The 19,253-nt window shown below is 38.8% G+C and overlaps 2 protein-coding genes across 4 annotated transcripts in view; both read right to left on the bottom strand.

Annotated features, from left to right (window-relative positions):
* The window catches only part of MSH4 (mutS homolog 4), a gene marked incomplete at both ends in the record, with an annotated part of 63,471 nt that extends 54,535 nt beyond the window's left edge, over window positions 1-8,936 (bottom strand). The window contains 2 exons of the mRNA XM_080654638.1: window positions 1,312-1,494; window positions 8,693-8,936. Of these exons, the coding sequence (XP_080510764.1) occupies window positions 1,312-1,494; window positions 8,693-8,936 (427 nt within the window). The remainder of the gene's footprint in view (window positions 1-1,311; window positions 1,495-8,692) is intronic.
* A 430-nt stretch (window positions 8,937-9,366) lies between these two features.
* Window positions 9,367-19,253, bottom strand: RABGGTB (Rab geranylgeranyltransferase subunit beta). Of its 3 annotated transcripts, none has more exons than XM_080654589.1 (9): window positions 19,198-19,253; window positions 18,109-18,216; window positions 17,213-17,410; window positions 16,549-16,654; window positions 15,730-15,782; window positions 15,534-15,644; window positions 14,683-14,808; window positions 11,691-11,840; window positions 9,367-11,327 (listed from the first exon to the last, which is right to left on the bottom strand). In XM_080654589.1, exons 1-9 carry the CDS (start codon window positions 19,198-19,200, stop codon window positions 11,187-11,189), a joined length of 996 nt encoding a protein of 331 aa, XP_080510715.1. In that variant the 5' UTR covers window positions 19,201-19,253; the 3' UTR covers window positions 9,367-11,186. The 3 variants fall into 3 exon arrangements, with proteins under 3 accessions (XP_080510715.1, XP_080510716.1, XP_080510714.1); XM_080654588.1 differs by having other exon boundaries at window positions 9,373-11,323; window positions 11,687-11,840; window positions 19,198-19,225; XM_080654590.1 differs by lacking the exon at window positions 17,213-17,410.

Raw genomic sequence — 19,253 nt, 5'->3', positions numbered from 1 at the left:
AAGGGTAGAAGTGTTGCCCTTATAGATATCAAGATGTAATATAAAACTAAAGAGAGTGTGATATTGGCAGAGATTGGAAATTAAGAGAGGTAGAAACAGAACCATATGGGTCTATGATATATGACAAAGGTGGAGAAAGGATATTCAAGAAATAGGAGTTATCTCTGTGGGAAAATTAAATTGACTTCTTACCTCATATTATAAACAAAAATCAATTCTAGGTATATTAAAAACTTAAATGTGCCTAACTGGTTTGGCTCAGTGGATAGAGCATCGGCCTGGGGACTGAAGTGTCTCGGGTTCGATTCCAGTCAAGGGCACATGCCCGGGTTGTGGGTTTGGTCCCCAGTAGAGGGCGTGCAGGAGGCAGCCAATCAATGATTCTCTCTCATCATTGATGTTTCTATCTCTCTCTCCCTCTCCCTTCCTCTCTGAAATCAATAAAAATATATTTTTAAAAAACCTTAAATGTAAAATGCAAAACTTTAGAACTCTTAGAAGAAAATATAGGAGAATATTTTTCTGACCTGGGACAGGGATAAAGTTTCTAATCAAATATACACAATGCAGCAATCATAAAAGAAAATATTGATAAATTTGACCCTACTAAAATGAAGAATTCTGATTTCTGCTTCTGGTAATGGTAGGCAAAGTTATTTTAAATCAATTGTTTTGGTGAAAGCAACAAAGTCCTAGACAAAATATAAATATAAAAATATATATGCAAAAATCATACAAACATAACCAAAATACATACAAATATACAAAAAAAACCTTAAAAATACTAAAGAGCTTCAGGAATACCTGTGTTTGTGTGTCAAGACATATTGAATTACACACTTTAAATGTGCAATTTATTGCATGCTAATTATATCTTAATAAAGCTGTTAAAAAATATACCATGAGGTCATACTGATACTTTCAATTTACCTTTAAAAAAAAAAGTATTAAAGAGCAGAAAGATACTGAGGACTTTTGGGGTCTAGATCCAAAAAATATAACAATCCAGAGAGGTAAGCCCAGCAAAAGTAGACAATTTTTCTTTGAGGCCAGAGTAGTTAAAATAATGTAGACCTGCATTAATTGATGAACTGTCAGAAACTAACCTCATCTCAAATTATGGATATAGATAAATTTACTGCTCAAAGTTCTGCCGAGATGAAAGATCAAATAAATAAATTGGTACATTTATCTTTCAATCAGTCATATCAGGTACAAAACACTTCAAATGAATGTAACCACCCTAATTTATATTTTAAAAAACTTGAAAGTTTCAAAAAGTCATCTAGCTCAATATTCCACTCACTTTACCTGAATATCCTATTTGCGGTGTCCAACTTTTATATCCTGATCTCTGTGGATTTCCAGCAGACAATGGAGTTTTTAGTGTTTGAGGATAATTATTGTCTCTTGCAGAAGATGAGCTTGTTCCAAAATTAAAATTTGATGCAAATGTATTTTCTGCACAGGACCTTTTTTTTTCAAAGTATGAACCTAAATTCAAAAAATTAAATATCAGTTTTTAAAGATTCAGAATTATGCAATAATGCCTACAATCCCTACAATTTTTACCATGTTCACCTTCTATAAAATTTCATGTTAATGATTTTTTAAAATATAACAAATTATGACAAATGACATTATTGATAAGTAATCTTATACTAAAACATAAGGAAAAGAGCTTACTAATAAGGTTTTTGCTTCTACAAGTTCACTAAGATTACTCTTGCTGAAATTTTAAGATACCTCCTAATTTTCAAATACACCAGATATATTTACTTTATAATTATGAAACCACTTTTACTCTGTGGACTTCTTTGAAATTCTCTCCTCCTATGTAAATGTATAAAGAAAGCTCTGGATTCACTTAAATTCACTTCCTTATTTAGGTACTTAACCTGGTTTATTACCTATTTTACAGGATTATAAAACTTAAAAGAATGTACACAAACAGCCTAGCATAGTGTTTTGTTTTGTTTTAAATAACTAGAGGCCCGGTGCACGAAATTCGTGCACGGTGGGGAGAGGGGTGTCCCTCAGCCCAGTCTGCACCCTCTCCAATCTGGGACCCCTTGAGGGATGTCCGACTGCCTGTTTAGGGGCAGTTGGACATCCCTCTCACAATCCAGGACTGCTGGCTCCCAACCACTCGCCTGCATGCCTGCCAGATTGCCCCTAACTGCTTCTGCCTGCCAGCCTGATCACCCCCTAACCACTCCCCTGCCAACCTGATTGACGCCTAACTGCTCCACTGCCAACCTGATTGCCCCTAACTGCCCTCCCCTGACAGCCTGATCACCCCTAACTACCCTCCTCTGCTGGCCTGATCGCCCCCAACTGCCCTCTCTTGCAGGCCTGGTCCCTCCCAACTGCCCTCCCCTGCTGGCCTGATCGCCCACAACTGTCCTCCCCTGCAGGCCTGGTCCCCCCCAACTGCCCTCCCCTGCTGGCCTAGTCTCCCCTAACTCCCCTCCCCTGCAGGCCTGGTCCCTCCCAACTGCCCTCCTCTGCCAGCCCAGTCACCCCTAACTGCCCTCCCCTGCTGGCCTGATCACCCACAACTGCCCTCGCCTGCCGGCCATCTTGTGGCAACCATCTTTGACCACATGGGGCAGCCATCTTGTGTGTTGGAGTGATGGTTAATTTCCATATTACTCTCTTATTAGATAGGATGGGGCTTGGCTCTGGCCGGTGTTGTAAGTTGGTTGGAGCATGGGGGTTGATTCCAGGTCAGGGCATATACCTAGGTTGAGGCTATATCATGCATGGAAGGCAACCAATCAATGTTCTCTGTCACATAGATCTTTTTCTTTCTTTCTCTCTCTCTCTCTCTCTCTCTCTCTCTCTCTCTCTCTCTCTCTCTCTCCCTCCCTTCCTTCCCCTCTCTCTAAAATCAATGAGCATATTCTCAAGTGAGGGTTAAATATATATATATATATATATATATATATATATATATATATATATATCTTTCTCCTATTTCCCTTGATTTCCATGACAACTATCTTAATTCTCCTTAAACCACCTGCTTTTGGTTTCCTTTGACAGATCCTTATTTTTCTTGTCTGCTCCTTAACTGTTGGCTTCTAAGGGTACCATACATTTTCACCACTTCTCACAATTAACATTATACATTTTCTCTGGGCCTCTCATCTATTATCTTAGTTTCTATTAATATCTATTTCCTGACAAGTCTCAAGTCTTCATATACAGCCCTAACTCCTCTCTTACACTGTAAACCACAGGTTGTCAAACTTTTTAATAAAGGATCAGATGGTATAGGCTTTGTGGGCCATAGGATCTGTCACAATTACTCAACTCTGACATTATAGCAGGAGAGCAGCCATTGACAATATGTAATTGAATGATCATGGCTGTATTTCAATAAAATTTTATTTCTGAATAGTGAAATCTGAATTTCATGTAATTTTCATGTCACAAAATATTATTTTTACTTTTTCAGCCCTTTAAAATCCAAAAAAAACCACCATTCTTAGGTCTATAGCTGCATTATTCAATATAGTAGCCATTTACCACATGTGGCTATTTACATTAAATCACAAATAAATAAAAGTAAAAATTCAATTCCTTAGCCACATTTCAAATGATCTCAAGTCATATTTGACTAGTATAGATATGGAATAGTTCCATCATCACAGAAATTTCTATCAGATAGTGTGGCTCTAGGTCCCTGTCTACCTACCTCTTGGATATATTTAGATATCTTCCTCAAAATTTTAAATGTCCATAAGTTAACTCAATTGCTTTCCCTCAAATTTTATTTTTTATTACCAGTTGTGGTCAATTGTACCACCTTGTACTCTGTCACCCAAATCATAAACTTAGGAGTCATTCTTTGAGAGAGAGAGAGAGAGAGAGAGAGAGAGAGAGAGAGAGAGAGAGAGAGAGAACGAACAGAACTGGGAAAGACAGAGAAACATTGATGTGAGATTGATTGGTTGCCTCCCGCATGTGCCCTGACTAGGACCTGGGATCGAGCCTGTAACCCAGGTATATTCCCCTGACAGGAATCAAACCTGGGACCCCTCAGTCCGTGGGCCGATGCTCCATCCACTAAGCCAAACTGGCTAGGACGGGAGTCATTCTTAATTCTTCTTTCATCAATCCTAAAAACCAATCCATGAGCAAGCCTTGTAATTTTTTCTTTTAAATGTCACTAAAATTTATCTCTACTTCAACTCCTACTGTCTCATTTTAACTTCCTATCTTCTTCAGGATTTTTGAAAAAGTCTCCTAATTGTCTCCCTGCCTCTGGTATTATGCCTTTCTATTAGTCTTCATATCTCTGGAAAAAAAAAAAAAAGTCACCATGTCTCCCTTTCTTACAATTCCTCATTGTCTCCCATTACTTACCATATGATAAAATCTAATTCCTTTGTATGGGTCCCAGCAAGAATTGGATGACATATTCAAACTATAATTATTTTAGGAGAGTTTGACAAAGGGAATTATTTACAAGAGTATGGAAAGGGTGTAAAGATATCATCATAAAGAAGTTTGTAGATCCAGAACAAAGTTTGCTCCATTACCATCTATAGGCTTAAAGGAGCTAAGGAACTAAGGAAGCGAGAGGTTACCAGAATCTAGAGACAGAAAGAACTATGTCTTGTTCTCAGGTTACTTTTAGACGCTAAGTTCATTCCTCCAATTTTCTCTTTTGCTGCACCATGTCTTCTCCCCTCTGTCCTCAAATATAGTGGTCATTTACAAATCTATCTCTCTCCCAAGTTTCTCTTCTTAGCCCTAGATCCATATATTCAATTGCCTTAATATGAATATACACATACACTGAGTGACCAGATTATTATGATCTCTGTATGTATAATAATCTGGCCACTCAGTGTGTGTGTGTGTGTGTGTGTGTGTGTGTGTATTAAGGCCTGGTGCATGAATTCGTGCATGGGTGGGGTCTGGCCAGCCTGGCCAGGGGGAGGAGACATGGGCGGTTGGCTGGCCTGCCTGCTGGTCGAACTCCTGGTCGAGGGGACAATTTGCATATTAGCCTTTACTTATATAGGATATACACCGAGTGGCCAGATTATTATGCGTTCAGAGATCATAATAATCTGGCCACTCAGTGTATATCCCAGAGATTCTTCACACTCAACATATCCATACAGAATTATCATTTTCCCTCTAAAAGTTGGTTCTCCAACAAAATTCTTTTTTTCTTCTTCAGGAAACAATACTACTATTTATCCAGTCACCAAGCCTGTTGCTGGCATGGCAGATAAAACCTATTTCCCTCCCAGACCAAACTGCTCCAAGTACTCCAAGTTTATATCAGATCACCCTTCAACTCCAGTCAAACAAAATTAGTTGCAGTCCTATAAGCATGACATCCTATATCATACTTCTGTGCCTTTGCACAAGGTTTGTTTTCTTAAGACTGTTCAGTTTCTCTTCTCTTTAGCTGACATTCTTTGTCTTAGTAATGCTTCAATACCAGCTCAAGTTGCACTTCCTCCATAAAATTTTTTTATTCCCTACCTTTCTTATAAAGACCTAAAAAATCTATGAATAGCTAGTTCTTTTAGAAATTTATTTATTGATATTCAAGTCTGTCTTCCCTACTGAACTATTAGTTCCTAGGGGAACACAGAATATTATTGTGCTCAGATCCTAACATAACTATTTGTGAGGATCAAAAATACCATGTGCCTAATAAGGAGCTAGAAGACAGTAGGTGCACATTAATTAGTGATGGTTATTATTAGTGCTGAAAATAAGTGTGTGAAAAGCAATTCATGAAGAGGGGACTTACACTGACAATGTGAACATGCATGCTGCTTTGGACAAACTCCATGTAGCCCAGTTAGGTTGGAAAATAGGGTAAATATTAAGAAACTAGAGGCCCAGTGCACGAAATTCATACACAGAAGGGTGTGTCCCTCAGCCCAGCCTGCACCCTCTCCAATCTGGGACCCCTTGAGGGATGTCCGACTGCCCATTTAGGCCCGATCCCACTGAGATCGGGCCTAAACGGGCGGTTAGACATCCCTCTCAAAATATAGGACTGCTGGCTCCCAACTGCCCTCCCCTGCTGGCCTGGTCCCCCCCAACTGCCCTCCCCTGCAGGCCTGGTTCCCCCCAACTGCCCTCCCCTGCAGGCCTGGTCCCCCCAACTGCCCTCCCCTGCAGGCCTGGTCCCCCCTAAATGTCCTCCCCTGCAGGCCTGGTTCCCCCCAACTGCCCTCCCCTGCAGGCCTGGTCCCCCTCAAATGCCTTCCTCTGCAGGCCTGGTCCCCCCCAACTGCCCTCCCCTGCTGACCTGGTCTCCCCCAACTGCCCTCCCCTACTGACCTGGTCTCCCCTAACTGCCCTCCCTGCTTACCTGATTGCCCACAACTGCCCTCCCCTGCAGGCCTGGTCCCCCCCAACTGCCCTCCCCTGCAGGCCTGGTCCCCTCCCCTACTGCCCTCCCCTGCAGGCCTGGGTCCCCCCCAACTGACCTCCCTTGCCTGGTCTCCCCAACTGCCTTCCTCTGAAGGCTATCTTGTGGCGGCCATGTGTCCACATGGGGACAGCCATCTTTGACCACTTGGGGGCGGCTATCTTGTGTCTTGGTGGGACGGTCAATTTGCGTATTACTCTTTAATTAGATAGGATTATCTGAGATAGGCTTTAAAGACTGAAAAACAGAGCCCAAATGGCCTTGGATGTCCTGTTAGAGTTTGATCTTATACCTGCAAATACAGAACCAATAATTTAAGTAGCAAGGGATATGATAAGATTTTCATTTCCCATGACTCTGTTGACACTAAGCTTGGAAAAAGGAATACTTAGGAGTTTGATGCAATAATTCAGATGTAAAATAATGAGGTTCTATAATGGCACAGAAATAGAAAGGGACAGAATTATTTGGAAGATAAACAGGACTATATTTGGATGTTGTGAGGGAATACTTGAATTGTTGAAGTCTTCTAAGTTTAAAAGATTTAGACAACCCAATGATTGAGATAAGGAGATGAATTCACTTATTCATATAGTGAGTCTGAGGTGTCCACTGGTCCCTCACTAGAAATTCCAGAGGACAGTCTGAAAGGAATTTGGAACATAGATGAAATCAGAGTTGTGGTAATCACTTCCAGGTTGAAGTGGTCTAGGGGAAAAAAAAATTAAGGCCAAACCAACAATTAGAAAACTCACAAAGGTGAGCACAGTTCTCTGGAAGACAAAAGAAAATTGGGAGTAGAGTCAAGAAAGTCAAATTAAGAGAATTCACGAAAAGACTCATGAAGAATCTATATATATATATAAAAGCCTAATATGCAAAGTGTCCCCTCGGGAGTTCGACCGACCAGGAGTTCCATAGCTCGCTATGACGTGCACTGACCATGAGGGGGTAGCATGGGACGAAGGAAGGCCCCAGCCTGCGGCCAGCAGCTGCTAGTAACCCTACCTGTGCACGAATTTCTGGAACTGGGCCTCTAGTATTAAATACAGTGGAAAGGTCACAGGAGATGAAACTGAAAAGTGACCATTGGATTTGACATTTGTTAACTTACCATTAAGTTGCAACAGTATGTGAAAAGTGATGGTTTCACCATGGAGTGACCATATACAAAGTCTGTCTTCCCTACTGAACTATTAGTTGAACTCACTTTGAAGGACATACATTTCGTAATATTAAACATACCATTAATCTGAATTGGATAAAATGTTGTTTAAAGTATTTTCATCACTTCCTAGAAGGTTTGGAGACTTAAGTTCAGGAGCCAAGAGGTTCACCATTCCTATCACCAAACTCTACACAAATTCTGTCATTTTGTCATACATAGTTGACCCTTGAACAAGGGTTTGAAATATGCAGGTCCTTGTATGTGGTTTGTGTTGGTTGTTTTTAAATAAATACTAGCGATGTGTTTTCCTTATGATTTTTTGTTTGTTTTTAATCCTCCCTGAGGATATTTTTCCATTGATATTTTAGAGAGTGTGAAAGAGAAAGGGAAAGGCAGAGAGAAATATCAATGTGAGAGAAACACATCCATTGGTTGCCTCCTGCATGCTCCCTATGACCAGGGCCCCAGCAGGGAGGAACCCGCAACTGAGGTACATGTTCTTGACAGGAATCAAACCCAGGACCCTTCAGTCCACAGGCCAATGCTCTACCCACTGAGCCAAACCGGCTAGGGCTGATTTTCTTAATAACATTTTTTTTTCTCTAGCTTACTTTATTGTAAGAATACAGTATTAATACATATAAGCAAACAAAAATACATGTTAATTTACTGCTTGTATCATTGGTGGTAAGGCTTTCCGGTCAACTGAAGGTTATTATTATAAGTTTTGGGGAAGTCAGAAGTTACACAGGGATTTTCTCGATTGGGCGGGGTTGGTGACCCTAACACCCCCACACACTTACACTGTTCGTTCAATGGTCAACTGTACTTTGGTGAGGGTTGGGGGTTGGTTAGGGGAAGGAGGGTCATTATACCAGACATTTCAGTCTTCCTCGGAACTTAGCCATCCTCCATCACAGTCTTGTAATAAAACCAATTTGGACTGTTAGCCTATTAATCACTCTGACCATCAAATTTCCAGAGCACCCCGTTCTCCTCATCCAACCAAACCACTACTGAAATTTCTGTGCTAACCACCAACCACCGCTCCCGGAACCTCCAGGGGCTGCAGGCCGCTACCCAAGGGAATTCCCCCAACCTCTCCTTGCCTCGAGCGCGGGGAGCCGGCAGGGCAGTGAGCACAGGACCAGGGAGACTGCTGCTGCTGCTCCGGTCGCCCGCGGCCCCGGATGTGCCCCAAGGAGTGGAGGCAGAGGCCTTGGCTGAAGGGAGACTCTGAGGGGTCTCCTGGAGTCCGAAATTGTAGCGGGGCCCTTGTGACCAAGGCTCCGTGGATGACTGGGAAGCCGCAGGGACCGAAGGCGAGGTGGATGAGATCTCCGGCCTCAGCATCCTCACCCTCCGCAGGCACCGGGAGATTTCGGAAAGGCCACTCGCCCAGGAACAGAAGCAACGTGGCCCACGGACAGAAACGTCGCAGGAAAAGGCGGGAGGGCAGCACGCAGGCGCAGAGCCGCAGCGCGCAGGCGCAGAGAAGCAGGGAGCAGGCGCACAGGACTCCAGCTTTCCACACCCGCACATTTCTCCCCCATCAGCTCTAAGAAAGTACTCACAGTGGATTCCAATCCCATCACCTCCCACAGGATTTGGTTATGAGCTTAATCTGAAGTACAGCCCTCCTCAATGTGCAGGTTATCACTTGAACGGAATTTATGGCTCACCAATGACCATTAATGTCTCATTCTTCACGTCGCACCCTATTTCCCTCATCCCAAGGCATAATTTAATATTTTCCATATACTCCCAAGCACACTAGCTTCTTAAAAACATTTTATTTTAGAGAGGAAGGTAAGGTAAAGGTTAACATTGATGAGAGAACTATCAATTGGCTGTCTCCTGCACGCCCCCTACTGGCATGGAGCCCCAAAGCCAGGCATATGTCCTGACCAGGAATCAAACCTGTGACCTGTTGGTGCATGGGTAAATGCCCAACTGAGGCACACCAGCCAGGGCCACACTAGCTTCCTTTTAATGCTTGCATTTTATAGTACAACACCTCTAACATTGGTCTTGTGGCTAAATACAGGAAAAAGCCTCAAGCATCCACAAGACTGTTATCCTTCAACCATTAAGGAATAGGAACCAGGCAAACAATGGATCTCTCTTGGGAGAGATTTAAAAACAGCTTCCAATCTCAATTTCTACTACTGTTTTCACATAGGTAATTTAGGAGCAAATTACAAAATTTCAAACCATGGCTTCTCGACAAACAACCTTTGGGAAATTAAGTTCTGTATCTGTTCAGTTTTCATGAATATGGATAGTATACCAGTTTCATAGAAATGATAGGTTTTTTAAAAAGTAAAATACTTTGGATACCATTAGACATTCATTTAAAACATAACTGAATTCATGCAATTAATAAATCAGATATTCACAGCATAGTTCACCTATATGCAGTGACCATAGACATCAAAACTCCAAAAATACCATTTAAATAAGATGTTCTATCCAGTGACCTCCAAGCTTTCAGAAAGACTAGCAATTATCAAAATGCTATTGGGACACTCAAAAGAATCTAACGTAAGCACCTATATGCAAGATGTTAAAATTGACACTGATCAATGTGTTAAGTGAACCATCACTACTCATGTGGAAAACTACTCCAAAATGACTAGTACACAAGATACTGCAACATGTTTAAAACAAATTTCAACTTCCACCTCAAGAAAAATGTTTATAGCATGCTCTCCCTCCTGGGAGCAGGCCTGCCTTTCACCTCCCACACCCGGCACATCACTTTGACCTTCCTCACTTCTAAGCGGTAGGGGCCCTTTGCATCTATAACTTGTTTCTGAAGTCCATTTCTTCTATAAATTTACTTCTACTTCTGTAATCTTACAAATGTTCTTAAAAAAAGAATAACGTTCATAGAAATACTTTATTTTCACCAAGAATGCAAAACAGGGAATATAGTCTATCTCAAAACACATATACAAAAATATAGTGTCAACCATCTCCTGTCTCCTAATTGGGGGGGAGCCAACAACCCTTTGGTAGTTAGTAGCTGGCATTCTGACATAAAATGGTAAGAATTAGCATAAAGTGTAGCCCAGATTTCAATCATATTCTAAGATGGTGAACTGTCATTTACCAAAATCACTCTGACCAATTCAGAATAACCATAAGCCTATGAAATAACTCCCAAATTTCAAGTTTATTTCACTTTGTACATCTTTTAATTCATGTGGGGTATATCAATTTTTATCAGTTAACAATTTCATTGACAAAGACCAATTTACATGAACTATTATTACATAACATAGAGGAAGCACATGGGAAAATCAAGTCAAATACAAGACTTCATTAACTAGAGTTCTTAAACTGAAGATTACTATTACGCAAATTTAAATACACTGAAGCATAAACAAAATATTGTATTCAGAATGACAGCATTCTATAAGAAAATCAAAAGCTGAAGATAGGCCTTTATTTTACAATATGTATACTTACATAATTTATTAAAATTATCACAACTCATATACAAAATATTAACATAGTAATTTTTAAGTATGACAAGCACTTCAACTTGAGAAATTTTAGGATGACGAAATTATACTAAGCAACTTTGCATCAATGAATCTAGCTCACTAGTTCAGGCTGAACATTCATTCTCCGAAGTACTTCTTCAGGCATGCAAAAAACAGGATTAACAGGTTTAATTTGTTCTTCTCCCAAAAGTGACAATCCAGCAATTCCAAATAAAGTATGAAAAGGATCTACCTATTAAAAAAATGAGAATTCAGATTATTACAAAATGAAAACTTCTAAAACCCTGCTTCTGAACGATGGTTATATTGGAGCCCACTGTATTTTCTCTACTTGAATATATGCTTCAAGTTCTCTTAATAAAAATGGCTTTAAATTGTGATGTTTAACCATACTATTTTGGAAATGTCATGAGAAATTTCTGCAAACTTGTTTTACTATTCTTTGCAGTCTCAAAAATTACAAAAAAAAAGCATACTGCTTTCAAAACACCAGGAAACACCATCCATTTGTAAGTCTGGAATAGCTTAGAACCATACAAGTAATGGAAAACACTGAAATGTAATTGTAACATGAATACGTCAGAAATGTACTTGCCATATCTCCTGGCCTGTCTGCAAATCCTCCAGTTTCTTCATCTTGACACGCTAAGATGAAACTGCGCAGTTTCTCTCGATCAATCCAATGAAGCCTTCCTATTATCTTTAGGGAAGCCAACACCCACCATGAATAGCATACATCTGGTAACTAGGGGGAAAAAATAAAGCCACAAAGTTGCCACAATTTTATTCTCTAGTCCACTTAGGTTGGGATGGGGAGGAATCAAGGACTATACTGACATGCAGTATTTGAAATGCTGAAATTCATAAACACAACTGCTTAGAATTAAAGATAATCACTGGAAAAGACCAAACACTCCAATCCATAGAAAGGCATACTATGTGTTTCAGTACTTGTGAAAAAAATCCCATCTACTTTTATTTCTTCTGCAATGAATGCTAACTCAGTCCCCCTTACCCAAATAGTTGGTAATAAGACTCATGAAATCTATGATGATGGATATTGATATTGCATATTCCCAAGTAGAGCATTTTCAACAAGTACTCCCCAGGTAGCTATAGATCAGCTAAAAAAAAAAAAAAATCACCTGAAGCCTGGCCTGGCCCCTCAAAATACCAGCCAGCCCCTCAAAATACCAGCTGGCGTGGCTCAGTGATTGAGCCTATGAACCAGGTCATGGTTTGATTCCAGGTCAGGACACATGGGCTCAATACCCAACGGGTCACGTGCAGGAGATGGCCAGTCAATGATTCTCTCTCATCATTGATGTTTCTATCTCCCTTTCCCTTCCTCTCTGAAATCAATAAAAATATATAAAATAAAATAAAAAAGATGCAGAAGACACCACCTGAGGCTGAATGCAATCTTCAATAAGATCCTTGGGTAATTCATAGTCACATGATGGCCAGAGGGGAAGGGAGGCAAAAGAAGGAAAAAATGGGGCACCTATAATAGCCAACAATAAAGAAAAGCATTGTCCTACATTGTTAAAATGCTGGTTCCTGTCAACTGCCACCCCTAAATGTTGAAAGTTGCCCATAAGACCTTAACTAGAAACCACCTGTGGTTATTTCCCTACCCCACTCATCCCCAACTTATTAGAAATATCAAGCAAACAAAAGTGATAAAAGCAGCACTATGCACCTGTAATATATTTTTAGGGTTAGGACCTAGCAAATTATAGCTTGAGTCAAATCTAGACTACCACCAAAGAATAGTTTTTTACATGTGTAGTTTTAAAAATGTTTAACAGAAAAATCATATGAAGCACAAATGTACCCATAATTTTACTGCAACAAAGCCATGTCCGTAATCTTACTGTCTATGGAAGCATTTGCTCTTCAGGGCAGCAACAAGATCATAAACTACAAAGCTGAAAATATTTACTATCTGGCACTTAAAGACCCAATTTAGAGCTTAATGTGTGTGACCTAAACAAAACTGGACTTAAGAAAAATTAATTCCCTTCTTCCAAATCCAAGTGTCAAAAATTAAAGGTTTTTTTTTTTTTTTTGGGGGGGGGGGGAGATAATAAAAATATTGAATAAAAAGTTTTAACAATTAAAAAAATCTCTTTGATTTGGCTAATCCATTGTCCCTTCACACCCATAAATCAACATGGTTATTTCTATACTAGATGAATGTGTTCACTTAACAGTAGTCTAGCTCCCAGACATACACTATTTAATTCATGAATTATTCCCTGGTATATACCCAGAAATTAAAAGGTTTGAAGAATTAGCTTCCTTTCAATGCCTGAGAAATGCAAGGTCTTGAGAAAGATGGGGGAAGAAAGACCCACTCAGAATTCAGATTATGTGTGAATATAAATATATTTTAAAGCTAAGAGTATTTGCCATTTTTGTATTCTCCTTTAGATAACTCAAGTGTCTACTTCAGGATAGGGAAAACCAAAAGACATAAACTTATAAAACAAGTATCAGAAGACACCATGCACATCTTTTCTTCAAAAGTGTATTTTAGATACAGAGGAACCTATGCATATTACTAGGTGAAAGAAGCAATTCTGAAAATGCTACATCTATATAATGCCAACTATTTGCATTCTGGAAAAAGCAAAACTAAAGATAGTAAAAAGATCAGTGTTTTCCAGGGATTTGGGGGAGGACAAAGGGGTGAATAGGTAAAGCACAGGGAATTAGGATGGTGACACTATTCTGTATCATATCATAAAGGTGGATACAGGATATTATATATTTTTCAAAAGCTATAGAACTGGACAATACAAAGAGTGAACCTGTATATAAACTATGGACTTTATTAAATAATAATATATCAATATTGGTTCATTAATTTAACATGTACCACGCTGAAAAAAGTCTTATTTTTTTCAAGGTTTATCTCTCCACCTCTATTATTTTTTAAAAATAAAATTTATTGGGAGGACACTGGTTAATAAGATTATATATATAGGTTTCAAACATGCATTTCTATGATACATGATGTGCATATTTCAATGCCCATCACCCACCACCATATATTTAACCCCCTTATATTCTTTACTACCCACCCCTCTGAACTCCCTTCCCTTGGTAACCCACCAGTGTATCATTTATTTATTTATTTTTTTAAAAATATATTTTATTGATTTTTTACAGAGAGGAAGGAAAAGGGATAGATAGTCAGAAACATCGATGAGAGAGAAACATCGATCAGCTGCCTCTTGCACACCTCCTACTGGGGATGTGCCCGCAACCAAGTTACATGCCCTTGACCGGAATCGAACCCGGGACCTCCCAGTCCGCAGGCCGACGCTCTATCCACTGAGCCAAACCGGTTTTGGCAACCACCAGTGTATCATTTAAATGGACACCAGGTTTAATAAGCATTTCAACCCTAGCTTACTTTTGCCAAGGGCCTTTTTTTTTCATGGTACGACAGAAAAATCCTAATGGAAGGAAGATAAAAAGCTAACTATCAATTTACAAGAGCAATATTGAAAAAGTTAAAACAGCACTCATTAAAGTTATAAAGCTATTAGAACACAATGTATCTTATGAAACAATACCTTCTCTGGCCTTCCATTCAGTCCACCTGAAGGTAACTGTCGTTCACAAAGCCACCACCCAAGTAAATCAGAATTTACTTGGTGCAACTGATTAGTAATAGCCAGGAATCCTGTGCAACAATAGATCTAAAATTACAGACATAAAGTACAGATGTATAATAATCTGCAATAAAGGATAAAAACTAGTCAAATTTTATGTCTAAAAATTTACTGACAATTGAACAGTTAGAATGGTAAACATGGAAATAGCACATAATTACTTGAAAAAAAATCTAAGCATACTATTACTAGGATCCAATTTTGCAAAGAAATACTATTGTCAAAAGTTCTCTATAACTAAGATACTATTTTATTTCACAACTATTTTTATATATACAATGTTCTCTGGCACAAGCAGCAAATATAGGAACAAATTGCTTTCAATTATTTAGTTGAAAACTGATGGAGCCCAGGCCAGGTAGCTCCGTTAGAGCATTGGAATCTGGATATGCCCAGATTTGGGGTTCAATCAATCCCTGGACAGGGCACATACAAGAATCAACCAATGAATGCAAATCGGTTTCTCTCTCCCTTCCTCTTTCTCATTATTAATACAGATATATATAAATAAATACTAATGGAAAAATCAAAATGTATGATTACTGGGTCAGAATGTTTCACCAGCAGGTGAATGTATATAAAGCAAACCATTGTAAAAAAAAAAAAAAAAAAAAGGGCCTTCCTTAATCAGCAATTAATCAACTATAATGTAACACCCCACATTATATTACCTTTGGTCAAATTAACTTTATTCATATTTAACAAACACTAAAATTGCTATTAACATATTTTAATCTGCATTAGTGAATTACCTGCCCAGCATGGGACTCAGAACCTGGCCTACAACCAAATCCACCATCAAAGTTCATACATGATAAAACAAATTCAATTGCCTTTTCCACATTAATAGCATCCAGCTTCCCCTATAAACAAACAAAAAACAAAGCTTATTAAATTCCAGAGTAACCATGGACACTAAGTAATTCCAATACAATAGTCATAACTTACCAATAGAGCCAAAGTTGCCACAGCACAAAAAGAGAATCTTGTATCAATTTCTCCTAAAAAATAAAAGGAACCAAACCAAAACTTAAGTGTTACTAAAGGCTTCTGATCATAACATACAAAAGTTATTCTGTACAATTACTATGGTTAAAACTTAGAATTTATTGTAGGTCTCCAGAAATAAAGCTAAATCTAAAGTGAAATCATTTTACTCCTAAGAAAACTAAGATCTAGAAAAATGCTTTGACAAAATATAGCAAATTATCTCGAGTTGTTTACACAGTACCCAGAGAGGGAAGGTAACTAACAGAGCCAAAAGGACTAGTCAGTTTCTAATAATGAACTTACCCTATTACATATAAGATTTTCACATCCCATGAAGCAGCTGGTCTCTCAGGCCTACACTGTATGTATTCAGCCCTGAAGTAGATATTATCTAATTTATCAAGTAAAATACTATTCCCTCCCTCCACTCAAATACACAGTAAATGTGTAAAGTTTTTATTATCTTTCCGTTGCCAGTTTTTTTAAGAACTTTACAAACCCACCAAATATTGGGGGGGGGGGGGAATTTCACCTACCTTATCTTTTAGACTGACCCCCTCTGTTCCAGTGCTCCTGTAGGCTGATATAACTAGCACAGTGCATGCTGGAACTTCCAGCAGACTATTAACTCCAGTTAGACCAGCTGCTTAGTGGGACCTGAAAAGATGAAAAACTTTTAAAAAAACCTCTTATAAAAATATGCAGCAAAGCTTATTACAATAAACACCAAAACATTTTAAGATTGGTTTTTGGTAGCATGAATTAAAATGACATTACCCCAAATATCTCCAGCAAAAGAACCATCTTCTTTCTGTAAACTCTGAACATATTCCACAACTTTATTTACGTCAATAACATTAATACTATCATACAGAGTAAGAATCTGTAACAAAAAAAAAAAGTTAAATAAATACATCTTCTACCCTAGTTGATTCTAATGTTCTTCTTCAACTAGCTTTTAAGTCAAGCATGTCCTTTTGTCTAGGCATATTATAAACTTTTCTCAAACATGCAAACTATCTTCTATGCAATAAAATTATAGGTATTAACAAATCCAAACTTCTAAATGCATTTTTCTACATATAAATGATAACTCAAAATTTTAACTCTTAAATAGTCTAACTTATGTAGACTTTAAACCCTTATTTGTGGGATCTTCAGTATCAAAATTAAAACATTTAACTCCACCTTGTGATTTTCAAATATTTACATACACTAAACATTTTACCATCCAAGGTCTCAGTGTAATTTTAGAATTTACATCAACTCTGAATTCAGCTAATACATGCCATCACATCATTGACCTTGTTAAAAATACTTCATTTGCAATACTTAGGGTTAACTTTTTGACATAATCATTTTATCACTTTCCTGGTTTCCAATTTCCCCACTCAGGTAAGAGCATCACTACCAAGATTGCCAAATATTAATCAATATTTACCTGGACAGCACTCAGAGTGTACAAAAGATGAGGATCATGTCCAATACTAGCACTTATTCCACCACACTCGTGTTGACATGACTTAATAAATGCCAGAATTTCTTCTCTATTCATGCGATTTAGTTGTCCCATGAGATCCATTACAGTCAGACCCCAATAGACGCCACTCATTCTCAAGTACTCAGACATACAGTACTCCTAAAATACACAATTACTTTAATGTGTCAGTTTGAATTCATGCTGGGTCAGAAACCAAACATTTAATCCTATCAATGAGTTTAAATGTGTGGCTCTCAAATTTGGGGGACAGAAGTTCCACTATCTGAGAAGCATGATAAACTCACTTGTGACTGACCATTCAAATAGAGCTTTAACTCTTCCAGGAGCCAACCGGAAGTATAAATGAGAAGACCTACTTTTTTTTTTAAGTTCGGGGAGAACATTTCTTTCAGAGTACCTACATCTTATTTAACGACTCCATAATTACATGGTAATGGGAACGTACTACTTAAGTCAAGAATTTATCAATACTAGGTGTTTTCCATGATAATCCAGCTGTTGAAACACTAAAGGGAAAAATATTTACTTTCAGGTAAGTTGCTCACTACTTTATTCAAAGACTGCCCCAGAGAAAAATTATTCTGCAATGTTTAAAACTCAAGGTAAAAGTTTTTCAAGGTCTCAGAGTAATTCTAGAGCTAGTGCTATTACACATCAGCTGTAAATTCAGATAATACATGCCAACACATCATTGACCTTGAAAGTATTACCTCAACTACAGAAGTAGAAATTTATTCTGTACCTCGAGCCTCTTATAATGGGCCATAAATACTGACCCACTGACTGTTCATGGAGAATAGTATTCTTTGAAACTTTCAACATAAAACCATACATACATAATCATCTTTCTTTGAGCCATAGGATGCAATATAATCTGCATGCTTCTCCAATAAGAGGGTGTCAGGCGCATCTGACTTGATGGTAACATCCTTCTGTGGTGTGCCCTTTCAAAATAAAAGTAGTGATTTCATAAACGTTTATCTTTTAATGTCTGACCCCACAGCACATTCAATACACATCTGAACTTCAAAGCCCTTGTAATGATTCAGGTATTTTCAGGTCTCAGAGTAATTCTAGAGCTAAAGTAGTCGTAATCAACTTCAGATTCAGAATACATGCCAGCTCATCATAGACCCAAAAAAATTACCTGTATTTATTGCTTCTTTCCCTTAAAGAGTAAAATAAACACCACGGAGTATCAACGCTCACAAATTCAGGACAAGTTATGGTTTACATGTGGCAATAAGCAAGCGGATGCGTTAACATACCTAACTAGACAATAACTTGCAATTAACCTAGAAACTCGGTTTCAAAGCACTTTCTACACTCCCAAATTATCCCATTGCTTAAGTATGCAGTCCCTTTAGCCCCATGCTCTCCAGCTTTCGTCAGTTTCTGAATTTGTAACAAGCCCCCAGGTGACGAGGACGGTCTAATTCTCCCCATTATCTAGAGCTTCGTGACTGACCCTGAATTGTATTCATTTTTAAGTAGGTCATTCATGACGATTACTAAAAAGAATTTCTTTTAAATTCCATTTAAAACTTACCACCATACCAGTCACGATTCTAAAGATTAAGCCACTAAATACATATGTATAGAGAAGGAAAAAAGTAGCGCCTACTTGGTCTGGTTTTGTGGGATTAAAAAAATCGGGCCTTTGAATCCTGAGGCCCGCCCGACAGGAGGAAGCCAGGATAAAATTACAGGCGGCAACTGCGCCCGCGAGGTCTGCAGGAAACGCTGAGTAATATTTCAGCCTTTCTGAGCTCTCAAGAAACCTTCCAAGGCCCGTGGCTTAACCTAACCATTCTCCAATACTTGCTAAGCCACACTATAATCACTGAGCGGCTAAACATTACGCTGTGCGGCTTCCTCCCGACCCGGCTGGACTGCAGCGCAAAACACAGCCATACTATACTCACCATGTCTGTGAGCGAAAAGAGAACTGAGCCAGTTCGAGGGTGTATTTAGTAGGCAT

The sequence above is a fragment of the Plecotus auritus genome (genome assembly GCF_963455305.1).
Source record: "Plecotus auritus genome assembly, chromosome: 2".
Classification (NCBI taxonomy): Eukaryota; Metazoa; Chordata; class Mammalia; order Chiroptera; family Vespertilionidae; genus Plecotus; species Plecotus auritus.
Note: the sequence above shows the minus strand (reverse complement) of the source record. Positions and strands in the feature narration are given on the sequence as shown.

Coding starts and splice junctions, on each gene's coding strand:
- RABGGTB (XM_080654589.1), bottom strand. Junction 15,645..15,729: donor TGGCAACTTTGGCTCTATTG/GTAAGTTATGAC, acceptor GTTTGTTTATAG/GGGAAGCTGGATGCTATTAA. Junction 14,809..15,533: donor CTGAGTCCCATGCTGGGCAG/GTAATTCACTAA, acceptor CTGTAATTTTAG/ATCTATTGTTGCACAGGATT.